This window comes from Gambusia affinis, linkage group LG08 (genome assembly GCF_019740435.1).
Source record: "Gambusia affinis linkage group LG08, SWU_Gaff_1.0, whole genome shotgun sequence".
Taxonomy (NCBI): domain Eukaryota; kingdom Metazoa; phylum Chordata; class Actinopteri; order Cyprinodontiformes; family Poeciliidae; genus Gambusia; species Gambusia affinis.
This window is the reverse complement of record NC_057875.1, coordinates 20,954,307-20,973,130: the sequence shown is the minus strand read 5'-3', so window position 1 is coordinate 20,973,130 and position 18,824 is coordinate 20,954,307. Positions and strand designations below refer to the sequence as shown.

General features: G+C 41.1%; 1 protein-coding gene across 3 annotated transcripts in view; it reads right to left on the bottom strand.

Moving 5' to 3' along the window:
• Positions 1–2,059: 2,059 nt before the first annotated feature.
• Positions 2,060–18,824, bottom strand: part of LOC122835252 (A disintegrin and metalloproteinase with thrombospondin motifs 20) — a 92,678-nt gene continuing 75,913 nt past the window's right edge. For all 3 annotated transcript variants that reach the window (XM_044124135.1, XM_044124136.1, XM_044124137.1), the window contains 11 exons: positions 12,707–12,874; positions 9,539–9,712; positions 8,920–9,090; positions 8,016–8,219; positions 7,788–7,917; positions 6,556–6,650; positions 6,391–6,485; positions 6,180–6,313; positions 4,542–4,633; positions 3,124–3,228; positions 2,060–2,883 (listed from right to left, as the gene is read on the bottom strand). In XM_044124135.1, coding sequence (XP_043980070.1) covers positions 2,794–2,883; positions 3,124–3,228; positions 4,542–4,633; positions 6,180–6,313; positions 6,391–6,485; positions 6,556–6,650; positions 7,788–7,917; positions 8,016–8,219; positions 8,920–9,090; positions 9,539–9,712; positions 12,707–12,874 — 1,458 coding nt within the window. In that variant the 3' untranslated portion in view covers positions 2,060–2,793. The remainder of the gene's footprint in view (positions 2,884–3,123; positions 3,229–4,541; positions 4,634–6,179; positions 6,314–6,390; positions 6,486–6,555; positions 6,651–7,787; positions 7,918–8,015; positions 8,220–8,919; positions 9,091–9,538; positions 9,713–12,706; positions 12,875–18,824) is intronic.

Here is an 18,824-nt window from a genome sequence, read left to right as displayed (position 1 = left end):
TGCCAGTGTGTTAAGCTACATGATGGTTGTCATGGTAAACAGTTGTGGATTAGGAGCTCACGTCGCCCGCAGGGGGAGATTTCCCATGGGACAAGTTTGGCTGGTATATCTTAAGAATCCCGCATTGATATCAGTACTCTGAACTGCTTTGCAAGCAGGTCGTCCATCAGACATTTCCAAGGCATTTCTAACTATGCCGGTTAAAACAAAAGAGGCTCTGCCGCAGAAAGAGTTGCTCCAAATATCAGTATTTTCCATGTTTAGATCAGTCGTAATTCCAGTAGTTAAAAAAGCACAGTACTTTAAGATTAGTGGTTATGCAATAAGTCATTAGAGTACCTTGTTGGCAAAGCAGTCAAAGTCTTCTCCCCTGGTAGTAGTCATTGTATCATATTACAAACAACATGTTCAGAGGTCAGTATAGAATAAATATGGTTGAACATAAATATATTACAACACGGTTCAGAGTACAGATGCTTGTGAGAGGTAGGGTTGTGAGGACTTGGAGCAGGCCAAACGGAGTGGCTGAGATGCCGTACCTGACTGTGTCATGTACAGCAAAAGATGAGAACTTGTGCAATGAAATAACATTCTTTAACACTGAGCTTATACTCTAAGAAATTATCTGGGTTTTTGCTCAAAGCAAAGGCATTTACCTACACAGTTAGCATGTCAGTGTGACTCTCAGTGACATTTAGTAGTGAGGTGTTGAGCGTATTTATTGGCAACCAAAGTAAAGATGTGAATAAATCATCTTTTATTACCAGGGCATAATCTTTAGGAAGTTGGAACATATGGAGAGAAGGACCTCTGACCTTTCTGTATAAACTCATCAGAGTCCAGGGTTCCCTCTTATGGGTCCTCTGCAGGATTTACTTAACAACGGGTATAACATTCCTTCATAGCGTCACACAAACCACTCTGTTCTTCACCATAAAGCTAAATTTGGTTGAATCTAACCAAAATATTGTTGTAGTCAAAAATACAGTAAGTTTCAGAAATGTCCACATGTTGTGAAGATGTGACGGTTGCTAAGTTTGTCCTGAAATGACAAAATTGTATAGTTTTCCTGTTAAGTGTCCAAAACAAGTAGTTTGTAAATAGGTGGTGTCCAATCACTGGTGACTCTGTAACACCCAAGATAAACATAAATAGACATAGTTATAGTCAAAGATAACCTAAAAATGGACGAATATCAAAAAGGACCTGCACTCAAGTTAAAGTAGAATTATCAACAAGTCATATCACAATAAATATGCCAATGTTAGCTCACCGTATCAGCAAAGCTTGAAGACTGTGGCTGTATCTGTCAAGTCAGGAACATCTTGAGAGACAGAGATGAAGGTATGTGTGTTTTAGGAGACTCTGTCAGATCAGCATACTCGCCTATTTAAGCTAATATTTAAGCTGTGCTGGAGAAACTTTGATTGTGATCAAGTAAGTGTCCCCGCAAAGAAAAGGAAATCAAATATTAGAGACTGCAGAGTCCGAAATGTCATTAGTGAGAGAGTTAAATGTGACACTGATTAAACGTATTGAGTTTGTTTACAGCTGCAGTGTTTCCAAGGATATAGTCATTGTGCTTATTTTAATCATTTTAGCTGGACTGGGACTCTGTTTTGCCTGATTATTGTTCTTAAATCCTAATATGCTTTTTTTTCTTACATATTTTTACCAGCAGTGCCAATAACGACTAAAGATCACAGACTGTAGAAGAAACACATAGGTAGCAATGCAATCAAAATGTAAAGTTCTTCAAAAACAATTTTTCCCTAAACTTTGACCTCTGATGTGAGGCAGGTCAGGAACACCGTCAGTACTTGGTTACTTTAAAAAAAGTCTAGAGATTTACTCAAATCTCAAGTTACGTATGAATAACACAGGGTGGGCCAAAAGTTTCCATACACAGAAAAAATAAACATGTTATATTGGACAACCCTTTCTTATTTTTGTGGGACTCTGTGTAATCGCTGCACGTCTTGGACCACTTCTTGGTTGATCTGCAACATTTCCAGTTTTCTGAAACTTGCAAAAAAGTTTTGCCACACTGTCGTGTGTGTGTGTGATGCTCGTTCCATGTTTTCTGTTAAAGTTTCGTGTAACCATGCGACCGCTTCCCGATCCGGCCATCAGTATAATTTCAATTCTTTGCTCTTTTGTCAAACGCATCTTCTTGGGTATCTGAAATATAAAATAAATATACATTTTACATTCTCCTATGTGTGGAAACTTATGGCCCACCCTGTAATTACAATAGTTATATATTTTCTCAAAGTGGCTATTCGTTTACTCTCATTACGTAGCACAGCAAGAGAACCATTAATTTCTTAATGTTTTAGTGTATAACGCTTCCTGAAAACTGTCGCCAGGAGGAACAGAATTGAAATTCAGAAAAGACGGTTTTAAGATGAAAATATTTAACTTGATAAGAGAGAACATGAAGCTGTTTTCCTTCTGTTTCGAGTTCTTGCAACAGGTCCCGACTCCCTTGGTAATATAATTATATCAGTAAATACATTTCCAAACCACAAAACGTGCCACAGCGAAATGGCTGGCAAGCAAACAAGGCTGGCTCGTCTTCAGTTTTAAGGAAACACTTAACGGTGACAGCATGCAGCATTAGTGGACTGTGTTGGGTATCCTTTAGCTGCCATCTGGGAACCGGAGATGTCACAGCTGACGCCCCTCCTCCGTGCTCACAGCCGACGACTGGATCCAACAAATGACTCCTATTGTGTGTTCCTGGCCCACTGTCATCAAACTGAATTTAGAGATTTGTTTTCGACTTGGCTCTCAGTGAACTTGGAGGAGAAGACCATTATGAGCGTGGGGAATGCACTTCCCACAGAAACCGCCGCAGCGACCGTAAATTCTTGTTCCGTCCTACGCATGGAAATGAATGAGAGAGCAGAAAGTGGGCAAAAGGGCAGCGTTCTATGCAAAAATGGACAGTTTATAAATAACAGTGAGTTTACCAGCAGACTGAAATAACACGATGCTTAAAGGAGAAACAAAGCACCACGGAATTTCATTCCCGCACTCAAAAATGTGGCTTGGATAGCAAAATGACGACAAGGCAATTTCTTGAAAAATCAACATCAGATGTCACATGAAAGTTCTTACCTCAGATCTGTGGACTTTAACGGAAACGTAGTTCCCTTGGGATGTCCACTTGGTGTTTGGAGCCACTTTAAGGCCCGTTCCAATCAGGTTGATACTAAATTGGCCCTAAAAAGCACAGAGAAGCTGTTTCACATAAAATATGTAGAAAGGAATGCATGAAAACTATGTGAATGTTTCTGATTATCAAAAAAAAAAAAAAAATCATATCTCACAAATCTATCCTGAGTAAGTACAATGGCAGTTTTTAAATGAGGACGTTTTTTGTGAAAAATCTACCCAAAGCAACCAGGAACTGATGCTTCCACCCTTCACAGCAACAACTACCATCAAGCATTTGCAATAACCAGCAGTGAGTCTTTCATCAGTTTGACTCACCGCTGCCAAATTGTGTTAATTCAGCCACATTGGATTGTTTTTGAATATGAACAGAACAACTTCTCAGTCTCTTCTCAGAGATCTCTTCTCAGAGATCTGAACTTTTACTAGGCCACTCCAAAAACCTTCTTTCTGTTTTTGAAGATTTCATAGGCAGACTTGCTGGTGTGGCCTGCATCATTGTTTTTGCTGCACAGACTTGAGATCTGGAATGTTTGTTTTGGTAGAGAACAGAATTCGTGGTTCCATCGATTACAGCAAGTCGTCGGCACCGGGCCCCCACACTGCCACCACCGTGCTTGACTGTCAGTGTGTTCATGCTGTGTAGGTCTTACACCAGATATAACGGGATGCCTAAACTCCTAAAATGTCCAGTTCTGCCTTATTAGTTATCAGAATATTTTCATAAAGTCCAGAGATATTTTTTTAGTATGTGTGTTTTTTTTTAGTCAACAGTGGCTTTTCTTTCATAGATGCCATTACTGGCCAGTCTCTTTTTTTATTTCATGACCTCTGACCTGTGCTAAGGCAGATAAGGGAAACAATGCCTTAGATGTTCTGGGTTCTTTTGTGACCTTCTTGATGAAGCTCTATCGGAGTAATTAGCTCGTCCCTAACGAAGGTTCACCCTGTTCCATATTTTCTACATTTGTGGATAACAGCTGTGGATCGTTAAAACCCCAAAGGCTTAGAAATATCTTTGCAAGCATTTCAGATTGATAGATTTGAATCATTGTCTTAATTCTGTAGGCCTGAAAGTAATCAGTTCCAAGTCTGGGTTGTGGAAAATAAACAATAATGCAGTCAATCACAGTTATCTAATGATCTAACAATGAGGGCACTTATTTATTTATTTTTACTGGGTCTGGTTGGTTAGGACTGCTTTTCAAATAACCACTTGAAACTTAGGTTTTCTTTTTCTGACCTTATAATAGGCTTGATGATCTGAGACAATGAAATGTGACAAAAAATGTAAAATCAGATGTAATCAGTAAGGAGGCAGGTACTGGGGGTTTTTTCCCATGAGGTATAACTTGACCAACCTGTGGGCACTTGGCTGCACTATAACAATCTCCTGCTGTAGCAAATGGGACAGGCCGCCCATGAATAGTCTGGGAAAACTGGAGGTCTGTGACTGGAAAACAGAAAAGACAGAAATCTTGAGTGAAACTGTGCAACAATCGAAGTGAACAGACTGCAAGCATCTGCTGGGAGGGGAAAAAAAAGAAAAGAAAAAACACATAAATAACTGATGTCACGTTGCCAGATGTGTGTTTGCTTCATCTAAGATTTTTTCCACTCAGCAGTTTGTAAAGTGAAGCTGGAAGGCTGTGTCTGGAGAGGTCAGTGAAATTAAAAATACATCAAATTCTGTGAACTGTTTTTTTTTTTTTTTTTTTTTTTTTTTTTTACGTTATGTTTCTTAGTCTTTTTTCTATTTTCATCAGCACAGGAAGACAAACACCTTTGCCTAAAATGTCTGAGTAGAAAAGCGGTCTTTTAAATCATTATTTCAGGATTCCCCTATAATTTCGGTTCGAAAATTTGACATTTCCAGTCTCAAAATATCAAATGTGTGATATATTCTCACTGCGTACCATGTGAGCACACAACTATTTTGTGATTTTGTGTATTTATTTTATCACCTGAGTCACATTGATGCCTGAATAGTGAATCTGTTCAGTAGAAATTGTGAGCTTATCAACACATGATCAAGAAGGGGGGAACATAATATGAAAATAAATTAATCATTAATTAAGTATAATATAGAGAATTAGATTTTTCAAATTTGTACACGGGTCATGGAAAACAGCACTGGAAAGTCCGGAAGAAGCTGCTTTCCCATCGTTTTCCAATCTGTACAGGAAGCAGATTGTTTTCATTAAACCACTTTGTTTTAATCATGAATCCTGCTTCAGTCCACTTGGCTTGTTTTTCCTCCTGCCATACTTTCGTACTTTCTTTATCACCATAAAGCTGCACTGATATGTAAGTCACACTCAATTAGCGCCTCTTCAAACTTCCCCCCTTCATCTTGAACTAATTTTCCTGCCTCAGATCTGATGCGAGCCACCTTAAAGCCAAATGAGTACCATGCACAAAAAAAAAAAAAGGGTGGGAACATGGTGTCAAGGACGCAAACGGGAAGAAGCTATCTGAAGGCTTCGAGGTGCTCCAGTCTCCTTCTTAGTGTACGTGAGCAAAAAAACGAATGGGCAAACACGTACATCCTGTGTTAATCCTTATCCTTTAATCAAAGGCGTACTTGAACACAATGCAACAGTTGAAACTGACAGTAAAAATTTAGAGGAGGAAGACGTGTGTGTGTGTGTGTGTGCATGTGTGGACAGTCTGTGAGAGTGCGATTGGCTGCTTGCAAATATGAAAAAGTGTTTGATGATGGTCCAGTTGCTCACATATTGCCTGGCTAAGCACATGCACGCATGCATTCCTCGATCCACCCTGCTCACATGTTTGCACGGTAGAAGCCTTGTGATGTGGATGCTGAAAGTTTAAGATTTATTTATTTATTTTTTTGATCATTTTCAGCAGACAAGAGTGTGTGAGGCCTTTGGACCTTATTGGCACTCTGGGATGAGGTGTGCAAGTGTTTAAATCAGCAGCGATGTGTGGTCTCATTACAGCAGACGGTGTAAGCCAGTCACACAGTAATTACGAACTCATTATCCGAAGGGAGCTCAGGTCCAGGCGAACTTTGTGGAAGAGCGTGTACCCTGCTGCCGAATAGTCATTTCTGCACTCACAGTCCTGCCTGCGACTGCCGTTGTACGGACATTCGAAGGGGTTGATCAACCTTGTTTGGGAAGGACAAGAGGCGTTAGGATCAATTTCGTAAAACAGGATCTTAAAACTGATCGCTACGTTACAAACCTGTGGCCGTACACCTCAGAGTAGTTGTCTGTCTGACTGCTGCGCAGTGTCACGTACTCCTTCGGGAAATCCGTCTGCATCTCAGCGCAGTAAATCTAAAGCCAAACAGATCGTGAGACGGGAGCCGTGACGTGCGCAGGAGGATTTCTGTCAGCAAAGACGCACCTGCAGAGTCCGAAACTTGACCTTGAGATAGTATTCCCCGTCCATCCTCACACGCTGGGTCCGCTGAATGTCTCGGCAAGAAGTGAACACCTGGCCTGAGGGAGGAGTTATTAAAAAAACAATTGTGACTTGGCTCTTTTTTTTAGTCTTTTGCCTGTTTTCCAAGACTGCTGGAGAGCCCATATCGAGCTGATTAGTTCGTTATACTTAAAACATGACCACAAAACTGGCTGTCACCCGAGGATATCATTTTAACTTTGCCAGCGCTGGACTTGGCGGCAGCCTGGTTGGAAACGACTGGCCCAGTGAGCCAGTATGCTGAGACATGGGAAACGTGATTGAGTCAACCTGCAAACTTTGGCCCGGCACAATTAAAGCTGCCCCGGTGGGCGCTCAAAGCCCCACCCCACCCTGCAAGGCATTTTGATAGAAAACTGCTGACTCGCTGTTTGTTGTTTCGCTAAATTATCACTTTGGGAGGCTTTAAGCGGGGCTCGCTGTTCTGCCTAATGTACCGAAGAAAAGCGTGGTTGGATTTCTGTTAACACAATCAGATACGGTTTTGCTTGGTACACAAGGCGCACGCAATATAATCCCGTCCCGCGGAAAGTTCTACATAGGCAGTGTGTGAAGAAGTTCAAATAGGAGAACAAGACGGTTCAGTCAAATAAGAAACAGCCAAATTCAATCCTCAGGAAAGGAAAGCGGAAGAGATGACTTTTAACACAACCATGTCAATGCAGTTGGGTTAGAATACATGAAACAAAAACTTCCTAAATGCAAACTGACTTGTGTATTGTTTTGCAAACTCTGAAGAGTAGTAATATGAAACTAAACAAAACCAATATATGAGTTTTACAAAGTTTTAACAAGTAAAAATCTGAAAACTGAGGCATTCATTTTCACACTTGCTTACTTTGTTAACTCTAAATAAAACCTCAGAGGTTTGCTGGAGAATATTAGAGAACAAACAGAATCCTGGAGTCAAAGAAAAATGGAAGACAAAGTTGTTAGAAGCAGGTTAGGGTGTTAAAAACCATCACAAGCTTTGGAGACTTTACAGACCACTGTTCAGTCTGTCGTTTATCTGTGACATAGCTGCAAACCTTACAAAACATGGTCATCCATCTGAGCAAAAAATTGAGCAAAGAGAGCCTTAATCATACTCTGGTAACTCTGGAGGAGCTGCAGAAATTCAACACTTTATTACGAATTGAAAGTGAGAATCTCACATTGTCTCTCTTGACACGCAGCTTGTGATTCCGGTCTGTCTGATGGACGGCAGTGTTTAGACATTTGCCCCTCGGAGGTCACACACTCCACCCTACGCTCCATCATTCCTGCCCCACAGGTCAGCGAACACTGGGACCCAAAAACAGGAAGAAAAGGGACAACATCTTTGGATAATTTGAAACAAGTGGGACTGATTTTCTTTGGCTGCTTAATGCTCTGTGCTTCACCTTGGTCCAAGGGCCAACTTTCCAGTAGGAGGTGTGAGGGCACTCCCTGAGGAAGCATGGCTGAGTGGCAGGAGGGTGAGGTTCAGGGCAGATTTTGCCTGCAGAGGACGGCTGAGTGTGGAAACGCTGGGAGTGCAAAGAGGAGGGCAACAAAGAGCAGGAGACAAAACGCTGCTGGTAGCCGACGCCACAGCTGGCGGAGCACTGAGAAACACAAATACATACAAACATAACGATAGGAAAGAGCCAACACTGCGTTTATGAGTCTGGATTAAGTTTTAGATCAAATCAAATGTTTTTGGAGTTATCTCACTGTTTTGAGTACCAAATACCAAAAAAACAGCTATACTAAGTAACTTTTATAAACAATATGTTTTTTTACATATTTGTTAAAACTGTCACCGTGTCATGAAAGCTTCAGATGAGACAGATAAAGAAAAAATAATAATCAGAATCAGGAGGAAGGTCTTAGCGCTGCAAATCAGGCTCCTGTACATGCTGCTACATGTGCTGATGGCGGAAAAACAACTTATCATTACAGGAAAAGTAACGATAAAAAGGCCATCATCAGTGGCCATGCTAATTAGCCTTGGCATTCAAAACAGGCTAGTAGGCGTAGGGAACTATCTGGAACGCAAAGCACAGAGCAAGGCGGAGGCGTGAGCAGCACGTACACAATCATGATTAACAGCTAATACCCCTCCTCCTCTAGTGTGTTTCTGTAGATGGCAGTGGGACCACAGAGAGGAGGCGGAAGAGCTCCGTATTTTTCACAGATCGTCTGTCTCATACCATCACGCAGTAGTGACAGTTTTAACACAGACGTAAAAAATTAACTCAGCAAATCTCGACAACAAGAACTAAACACAGGCTTTCGGATACCGCCGTCAGTTTTCATTCCCACCTGTGACCACTCCCCTGTTATCCACGTGTAGGGACAGGGCTCCTCTCTGCAGCGATGGAGAGATGGGGGCCTGGTGGACGGTCCACAGCGGTCATCGTGGGCAGGTGTGGGGCCCGGGCCGACACATCTCACCGTTCTGCTCTTCATCCCTTCCCCACACGTTGCGTTGCACTACAAGTCGAGACGGTGAAATAAGTGTTGTTTTATTGATTCTAAACACAAAATTGACTTTATTTAAAACCACGCAGGAAAAAGTCAACCCAGTTTGCCATCCAGTGTGGCAGAGCTGCATAAGGCATAAATAAAAGAAAAAACGAGAAAAACATTTCAGTCTCTAGATGTGAGAGACCTGCAGCCTTTACTGCAAATGATGGTACCAGAAAGTATTTAATCATCAGGGTCTGAATACATGTCCTAACTTTAATTTGTTGGAAGAAAAAGGGATAGAAAGAAAATAATTCTTTTTTTTCCATTTTACAATTCTTTGTTAATTCTTATTGGTCTATCCCATGAAACCTTAACAGAAAATTGTCTCTTAACGTGCAAATCTGTCTGTACATTTATGAGACAGTGCAAATAATCAAAAGATCAATTGGATAAGAAAAGAAACTCCACTTACCTGCTCCCATTCACCCGTCACCCAGGTGTAACGGGTGCACTCTGCTGTTTGGCACACTTGGACTGTTGGAGGACGTAAGTGAGGACTACAGAGGTCTTCTCTGACTTGCCCCGAACCTTTGAGCCTGCAATAAACATCTCGCTCCTGAACTCCTGACCCACAGGTGACGGAGCACTGTAACGAAACACACACGGAACAGAAATGCATTCGGTTTTCAAAACAAGCTTCAATTGTGATTCTCTGAACTGTCAACTAAAACATTCAATGAAAACTCAAGTCAGTCAGATCAACTTGTTACTTGCATTAGTAACAAGTAACAAAATGATGATAGATCCTTCTACGTGATTTATCATTTTGTTTTCCCACCTGGACCTTAGTCAGATTTGTCAATGTGGTCAGAAAAAGGTTTACAACCTTCAAGTGCTGGTTGCTGAATTTAAGATTGAATTAGCGAGCCTAAAAAGAGAACAACATGTGGAGGCAATGATGTGGGGATGTAATGACCGCATTGTGGACCAGCCTCCAGACTGACCACTTCAGTTTCCTAAAATGCATTATAAATGTATAATGTGGCCAAACAGGGCTCAGTACTGAGGCAAGGATTTGTATTTATTGTTTATTTTACTCAGAAAATTGGAAAAAATTTACAACACATTCTCACAATTTGCCGCAGCTGTAAAAGCGTGTTCTCTTGTCTTTCACAAAGTTCACAGAGTTGAACTTTTCCATGAAACTTTGTTCAGTCTTCCCGCTGAATGCACTTATCTGCGATCAGACGAGCGTCTGTCTCAACAATCTCTTTGATGTCGTTCGTCAAGCATACCTTCACACTGTGAGGAAGCATTCTGTGAAGCCTGAGCTGATCGAGCCGATTCCTTTGTGAGCTCATCAGATACGTACGGTCTGGAAATCTGAAAATTACTCAGCTGGATCAAGTTACCAGGGACTTTTAGATCCATCCGTTTTATTCTGCAAAATGCCTTTTGGGAAAAAAAACCCCCAAACATATAAAGCATGAAAACAGAACTGTCTGTTGAAAGGCCTTTATGCTCTGCTGACAGGTTAAGGTAGGGAAAGCTGTTACTGGGTTCCTTTCAAAGGAGGGAACCTCAAAACTGAATAGCATGCTGCCGCTTAAATAAGAAAAGAGCTGCACAACATTTAAGGTCAGCTAACAGAAATGACAAATTCTGTTATTTTGCTGCATAGTTGTACAGGAGCTTGTTAGTGCAACAACGTATGTTTAGGTTAATCAATATCAGAGTGTCAACAGTCTCTGATTTGGGATGCCGACCTTTTCAGAGTTTAACTCAGTTTTTGTGTGGCAGCTAAGATTGGATAAATCTTGCATCTAAGTAGAATAAAAAAGCCATTTTTATTACTAACTTCACCCTCCGTCTACTTCACATAAAATATATTTCATGTCAGTTTCAACACAGGATCTCATGCGCTGAAGCCTCGGTGGTAACGTCACAAACCATAAAACTGGAGTTCCATCTGAGGACTTTTTTTTTTTTGTTGTTGTTTTACACCTTTACAGTCAAACTGTTCCTTTAACTCCAAGTGTAACAAATTATGTCTGCAAAATCGTAGGAAAGAAAAGAAAAGAAATACCAAATTAAATGGAAAGTCTTTTAGAAGAATCAGAAAACGTGCTTCGTGTGTGCCGGTTATGGGATCACGTTCTTAAAATATTTCACACTAAACATTTCACAAATAATAAAAGACGACCATGAAAAATCCTAATGTGTATTCTTTCTAAGCATTTTACTACATGCCCTCTGTCAGAATGACATAAAATGGTATGCAGCTATGGAATGAGTCCCACTGCATCCTGGGGTTTCAGAGTTGTCATATGCATGAATATTAAGATATAAAACATGTCTTTTGGGGCCAGATGAGGATTTTATGGTAACTGTCGGTATGTTGGAGGTAGTGGGGGGGCAGGCAGGCCGGGATGATTGCTTCCAGACATCAGTGGGAACAAAAGTGAGAAGGGAGGAAGATATGCGTAAAGCCTGAGGAGAGGCAGGAGTTCTTGGGAAGGAGGCAGAGGTTAGGTTTATCCACGCCGATTTTCTATCTTGAAACGTTTCCTTTAGTTCAAAAAAGAAATGCAAAAAACAAAAGTCCTTTCGGAAAATCATTTTCTTCTGACACATAATAATACAGAGACTCAAATAATTGACTCAGACTTCTGACCTTTTATGACATTTTGCCAAGAGCAAACTTCATCGCATTGGGATTTTGTGTGACAGTCCAACCCGACGCATAATTCAGAGGTGAAAGGAAAAAGGACGTGGTTTTCAGACTTTTCACAAACCAAAATGTGGAAAGTGGTGAAGGCATCAATATTCAGCATGGTACACAATTGAGAATTGATGTTTACAGACACTTATTATGCGATGGGTTTGAACTTGAGTTTTTTTTTAAGTATAAAGGGCATTACATTTTAGTGTTTAGTGGTATAAAGGTTGTGGAGAAACATCCCACAAACCTGCAATAAAAACTGCAAAAAAATTCCATTAAAAAAAGTGAAACTATGTATAGTTTTTCTTCCAGCTGACTATAATGTTGTACACTGCGTTGGCCTATAAACAGAAAATCTTGTGAGAAAATGTGAAAAAACCTAGCTGGTGTAAACACTTGCCATCAGAACGTATACCATTCCTAACATCTTGTCTAAGCAGATTCGAGAGGTCACCCTCGGCTGCGTCTGCCGCACCCAGACCTCCATGTTGATCAGATTTTATTAAGACAGTGTGTATGACGGGATGCGAGTGAGCTGTGTGTTTTCCAACAAATCGGATTCAAAGAGGAGCCCGCCTCGCCTGAAGCCTGATTACAGAACGACTTCCAACGTTTTGCCAGACTGTAATGAACCTGAAATGAAAACCTCACATTCGCCTTGTAAACAGTTCTACAAATCAGGCCGGGAGTGTTTGGGGTACGCTTGGGGAGGGGAGAGGGTAAAAAAATAAAAAATAAATAAAAAGGAACACATTAGTCTTGAACAGAAATAAACTGAGCTGGGATTAGACAGATGCTCTCTGCGTGCGTCACATCTGCAGCCTCCAGGAGGGTTTCCGTTGTGTGTTTGTGGCTGCGGCACGGCGGCCGGTACTGGACATTCAGCGGGTCGTGGAGCAGCAAGAAGAGCAAACATACCTCCCGCCACCTGTTGGCTTTCCAGGCAGGGCATCCTCGGGCTCGGCAGGCCTTCTGCGCGCGCGGCCGGGGCAGATGGCTGCAGTGCGCATCCTTTATTTGGGTTTGGTTCTGGACAACACAGGCTATCTCCCGCTGCTTGGTGCCGCGGCCACAGCTCACTGAACACTGAGGAGAGGGGGGGGGAGAGAAAAAGCAACACTTTTCATCAAAGCATGTCAATGATAAGACCACAAATTTAGAGGTTTGAATGTGTTTCCCTAGTATTTGGCACGACTGCTTTTTAAAATTAGGACTCGGGTCGAAACTTTGTGGGTTTCTTCCACTGCGCTTATGGTCTGTTTGTCCTGACTGAACTGGTGGAGTCGCGTCAGGTGAGTAAGCTACTTTCCTTCTGAGATCAAAGCTTTCTGATGGCCCCTTGAAAACAACTTCAAGATTGAATTACTGGCCTAATTTTGTCGTCGTGGAGACCTAATTTGGTCATTGTTCTTCGTGTCCAAGCTTTTAACTTCCTGGCTGCTGTGTTAAGAAGTTGCTTTTATAGTTTGACATGTTGTTCTTTCCTTATGAGGCAAAGTATTTTATGAAGTTCACCAGGGTTCCTGCCGCAAAACACCAAAATGTTATGATGCTGCCGCCCCCAAACCTAGCAACTGGGATTTTCTCAGGCTTGTAAGCTTCTACTTATTGTCTCTACATAAAACAACGGTCATATTAGCAAAACATTTCACCATGTTTTTCTTCATCAAAGTACAGAAAATGTCTCCAAAAATAAAACTTTATCCACGAGTGCTTTTGTAAACAGTGACTTGGCTTCTTAAATTGTTTTTTTTTTCTTTTATGAGAAGTGGCCTTTCAGTCCAGGTTATGTACAAGACATGTACGAGACTAGTTGGTTTTCGTTATTTCCTGTTTTGATTTTACACTTTGGCAAACATTGTTTTGCCAAAGTGGTTGTCTGGTTGTCTTTTGTGGTTGTCTTTTTCTTGTTGACTTCTGTTTTTGCAGCATTTCTGACCTCATTTGTAATTTTCATTCAGCTGTTTGACCTGCAAGCAGAGGAGTTACTTAGAGAGCTGCTGCGAATGAGAGGAAAGGCTTCATACACACTCTTTGAGACAATCACCTGGTAATAATAAGCGCCCCAAAAGGAGAAAACACAGTGAATGAAAACTAGACACCCTGATGACAGCTGTGGCAAAAAAAAAAAAAAAAACTAAGACGGCTGACTTTTTTTTTTCAAGATATTTCGGTTCCCGTGTGGCTGTGCAGTAATTAGGGCGCCAATTTCTGCTCGATGAGTGAGCCTCCACCCTCCACCTCCACCCCCACTTGTCTAGTCACCACAAAAAGGGAGAGCCAGAATAAAATACACGAGATGCACAATTTCCAGACCAGATAAGCAGCATAATGTTTCATTGTAACACTAGTTAGGACCGCAGAAGGATTGCGTAACGACGAGCGGCTGTCACGATGCGTGGCAAACGATGATGACCTCTCGTTGTGAAACTTTGGTACTTCACTAATCTTGAAAAAGGGATCGAGGGTCAGAGTGCCCTTTCGAACAAAGCCGCCTTCTGCCTTTTCTTGTCGGTGCGGGTGGCGGCAAACGCTGCACAAACATGCATCCTGCACGCTGTAATTACAGAGGCATTTTAAACACGGGGTCCTCTCAGCTGACATCAAAGCCTGGGTGGCTGGCCCCTTAGCGCCGCAGATACCCGCTGCACGTTTACTCATAAATGATAACAAAACTTCCTCGGCGGAGAAGAGACATGCTGGAGGTGGGGTGGATCGTCTGGGACTGAGAAGAGGTGGGGGTTGTGGGTGGTTGTGGGGGTGTGGGGGTCTAGCCCCACCTCACTAGAGCAGAAAGCAGGAGGGAGCAAGAAAGAAAATCACAGCCATACATTCTACGTTTCCCCCAGCTGAGCTGTATCTGCAGTCGAACGGTGGGGGAAAAAAAAAAACCCCAGCAACTTTAAGGAGACGTGCTGCTCCCGCAAACCTGCCAGCCTCATCTGTCAGCCATTAGTTAATCAGGGCTGGTGACTGGAGAACGGGTGAGGCCCCTGGGACTGGAGGACAGCTTCCATCTCCGAGAGCGCAACGAGGGCAAGGACTCTGGGACCTGAAGATCCGCAGCTGGCTCTACAGGTAGGTCAAGACAAGTTGCTATGCTGTTACTTTTACTTTAAGAATAATGTTCCCCTGAACTCTGTAAATCTGGACTTTAGAATCCATATTTGTATCTTAAAATAATGTTAGATCCCAGCACAATTCTCATAGAATCTGAAGCCTGTAAAGAAATAAAGCTATAGTTATGTTTGCGTGTGTGCGTGTGCGTGTGTGTGTGTGTGTGTGTGTGTGTGTTGCATTCTTGCAATGTGTTGCTCCGACAAGGGTAGGAAAGATTTAGAAGATTTGTCATGTTCAGTGAGACCGAGCGGAGGGCAGAACACATAACTCAACAAGTCACACGGGAAATTAAACTCTCCCGAGGCAGATTTGCCCTCCCACGTCGTCACAGCCATTAATTTCACATGATCAGGCGGGATAAGTCTTCTATAATCTAACGAGTCTCATCTGGGCATAATGTGGATTACTTTAAAGTGGAAGGACTCAGCCACAATTGGAATCCAGCCAAGCAAAACAACTTGTGTGAAAAATGTTTTATTCTCCCCCACCGCCGCTTTTTTTTTTTTTTACTTTTGGCCTTTTTTTCTTCTTAAGCTAGAACAAATGTTCCAGTAAGAAAGTAAATGCGGCTTCATTTTAAAGCTCATAATTATTCCAGTTAACGGTTAGAAAGCAGTTTCACTCATGCAAATCTAGGGCCAATGGCATAATTGAGTGCTAAAAGATAGAAAAAAAAAGCCCTGAAGAGGTTTTGAAAACAGATGTTTGAAACCATTTAACATAAGAAATGTTACTCAAGATTTAGAGGCACTCAGACTTTTTGTGTGCTTTAAATGTCTTTGTGAACCTCACCCACTGCATAACTCACAACAGGTAAGCTCAGCTGACAGATTCTATGTGAGAAACATCTAGGCTGTACCTTCGTCTGCGCAGAACCTCACAAATATTCTAACAGATTGAGAAAAGAATAAGGACTGTGTTGACCAAAATTTAAAATTAAAGTCTTTTAAAAGCACCACATTAAGTTCTACCGAGTTACAATGGCAACAAAACAATGAGGTGTGAAAGTTTGTATTGTGAAAAGAAAACTAAGCTAATGAGTTAGCTAGCTTCAGTAAGAGTGAGATGTTTCACAGGAAATTAGAGGAAGTACAGAGAGATTTTTATTTGCTCCGTTTCATTGAGGCATGCCTGAAATTCATTTAGTCTGCAAGAGAGTGCGCGAGAGCAAGACATCGATACGTAACAGAACAGCTAAACAGAGAATAACAGAGTCACCCCGTCCTCCCTTTTCGAGTTTTTAACCTATGCAGAATTAGGAAATGTTGGCAGCATTTTGGAAATCTCAAGAGTTAAACAAGCCTCAACATTACTAAGATAATACATAAGGAGACTGCTGTTTAAGAACTCGACTAATTAGATTTTTTTTTTATGTTAAATCCACAATCAGTTTATGTTTGTTTTAAGAATAAAAGTAAAACTCGGTTTTCTTATTACACTATTACACAAACCTGCCTTCAAGACAGGCTAAGGTCAAACTCCAGGCTCCAAGCTCAATACAAGAGGATGTTAATACCAAGCATATGGTAACTGTACACAGGCTGCTAAAGAGAACTCAGAGCAAGAGTAAACTTGCAAGTACAGACTGGAAGAGGGGAAGTCTGGAGGTTTGCCCATGGCTGAATGTTGCCAAAGTTGTTGCATACAGTGTTTTGTATGTGGAATGTTACGAGTTAACTAAGACACACTAGTTTGCGTACAAACGAGGTAGCTGGGAACAGAATGTACTTTAACGTAGCGTCCGATCTTTTTACGTGTGTTCTCAGATGCAGAGAACACAAATTCAGGACACACAACTTCCTGCTGTTCATGATTTTGTTTTTACAGGAAGGTTTTTGAAGGACCGGAGTCCAAACGACACATGCCGTCACTGACGGCGGTGGGAGCAGAGGAATTTCAAGAGCCGCGGATCAGTTCTGTTCTGCAGAAAAACAACCCGGCGTAACGTCATGCTATCTGTCACATAGCTGTGATGTGCAAAGTCGTTCTTCTAATTATGAATGCAGATGATGACATGAAATAATGACTCTCTGTTTCTTCTCTTTAGCAGACTGCTAACTATAAGTACAGAAAACTTCAGACGGGTTGATGCTAAACAGCCTATTCTGGTGCCTGTAAGTACAAATCTGCCAGCTACAAATAGACAGAACAACATTTTTTTTTCCTATCTTCTTCTCTGAAAAGAGGTAAGTAAAGGGAAAAGTAAAAGCCAGGTTTAGGCAATCGTATAAAAAAGGTATAGTTCAAAAGTAATGCAGAAGTGATTTCAATGAGATGCCCAAGAAATGTGCATGACTAGTTTTTTCTCTGGTTGTACATGTGTGCCTCTTACACTCTACTGTACAAAACACAAAGCAGCATAAAGATATTTATTATCCACAATGAGCATTTCAAAACGGCAATTTGTTTCAAATTGAAAAATATGTTACACCAAAACGTTACTTAAAAAAGGCAAATATTTTTAGTAGCAGTAGAGGTATTTGTATTTTTTTCAATAATAGAAAAAACAAAGTTTGTTAAAAAAAACCAGTTTGTTTCAAATCTTGGTGTGAAAACTGTGATATATCTGGTATTTTTTATTTAAAGATATCACCGTTATCGTGAGACAATCTTATATATTCATATGCCTAGACATGTTTAACTTTTTGCAAACAAACACAACGTAAAATATAGTTGCAAAAATATTGATTAACCAAGGATATAACAAAATGTACGTATGCTGCATGTTGAAGCTAACAAAAAATCCACAGTGAAGACCAGGTGTAAGATTTTCGAGTAAATCTCTGACAGTGTTTTCAAGTATTTCCCTCTTCCAGCTCAATGTTGCATGGCTGCATTTCTAATCTACATGGCAGCCAGCCATCTGCAGCTTTGAATGAGGATGTCTGAAGAGCTCTAGCAAGAAAAGGATCTTGACCTTGAATTTCAAGTACAAATCTTAACAGTCATCAAATCACATTGTTTCCCTTTGTTTTTTTTTTTTGTTTTTTTTGTAATAATCCAGCTCTTTACGCTTTTGTTTCTGCCTTAAAACCTGCACTCATTATTCCACAATGTCTGCTTAATAATTGTATTCTTTGTCTCGTTTTAGCCTCTGTGAGATGAGAAAAAAACCCACATAGGTCAGTGATTTGACAAATAGTACCTCATTAAATGTATTTTTAGTCTATTAAAAGAATCTGAACACATTGAATGACGCAATGTTTGACACGTCCTTGAACCAGTGGTCTGATGATGTCGACAACGTACAAGCAGGAACTGAGAGGTAGCTGACTGACATGGACAACACAGCACATAAAAGTCAAACAGTGTGGCGCAAATATAGTTAAACCTCTGATGGAAAACATGCTGACATCTACAGAAGATCTTACACATTGTCAGTTTTAGGATTATTACATCCATGTTTGCTGACAGGAAGTTCAACACTCAATCTATCTTTGTCTAACCCATTAGGAAGAATATCAGCTGCATCTCATTTTACTCCATCAGCTTGATGGTGTTGAAAGGTCCAAAGAGCATGAGGCCCCATCAAAACCAAGCCTGTAGTCTTACATACGTGATGATCCAGTATTTGTAGATATAACAGCTTCAGCGGTAGTCAGTTTACTTGCAGTCTGTGCCCTAATTCGTTCCTAAGGTGTTCTGTCAGTCCAACTCATCCACTCCAGATTGCGTCACACCAGTGTGCCGTCCCGTAGAAACGGGAAGGGACCATCCCAAACTGTCCCCACATAACAGTGAGTATTAAATGGTCGAAAATATCTGCTATACTGCATCGTTAGAAGTTCTTCTAGAATATGGGTCAAGCTCAAAATTCTTAAAATAAAAACAACCCCTCACCATAATAATTCTTCCATCATCGTTCACACTTGACAGTGCAGTTGGGCGAGTGCTGTTCTTCACCACATTCAGATTC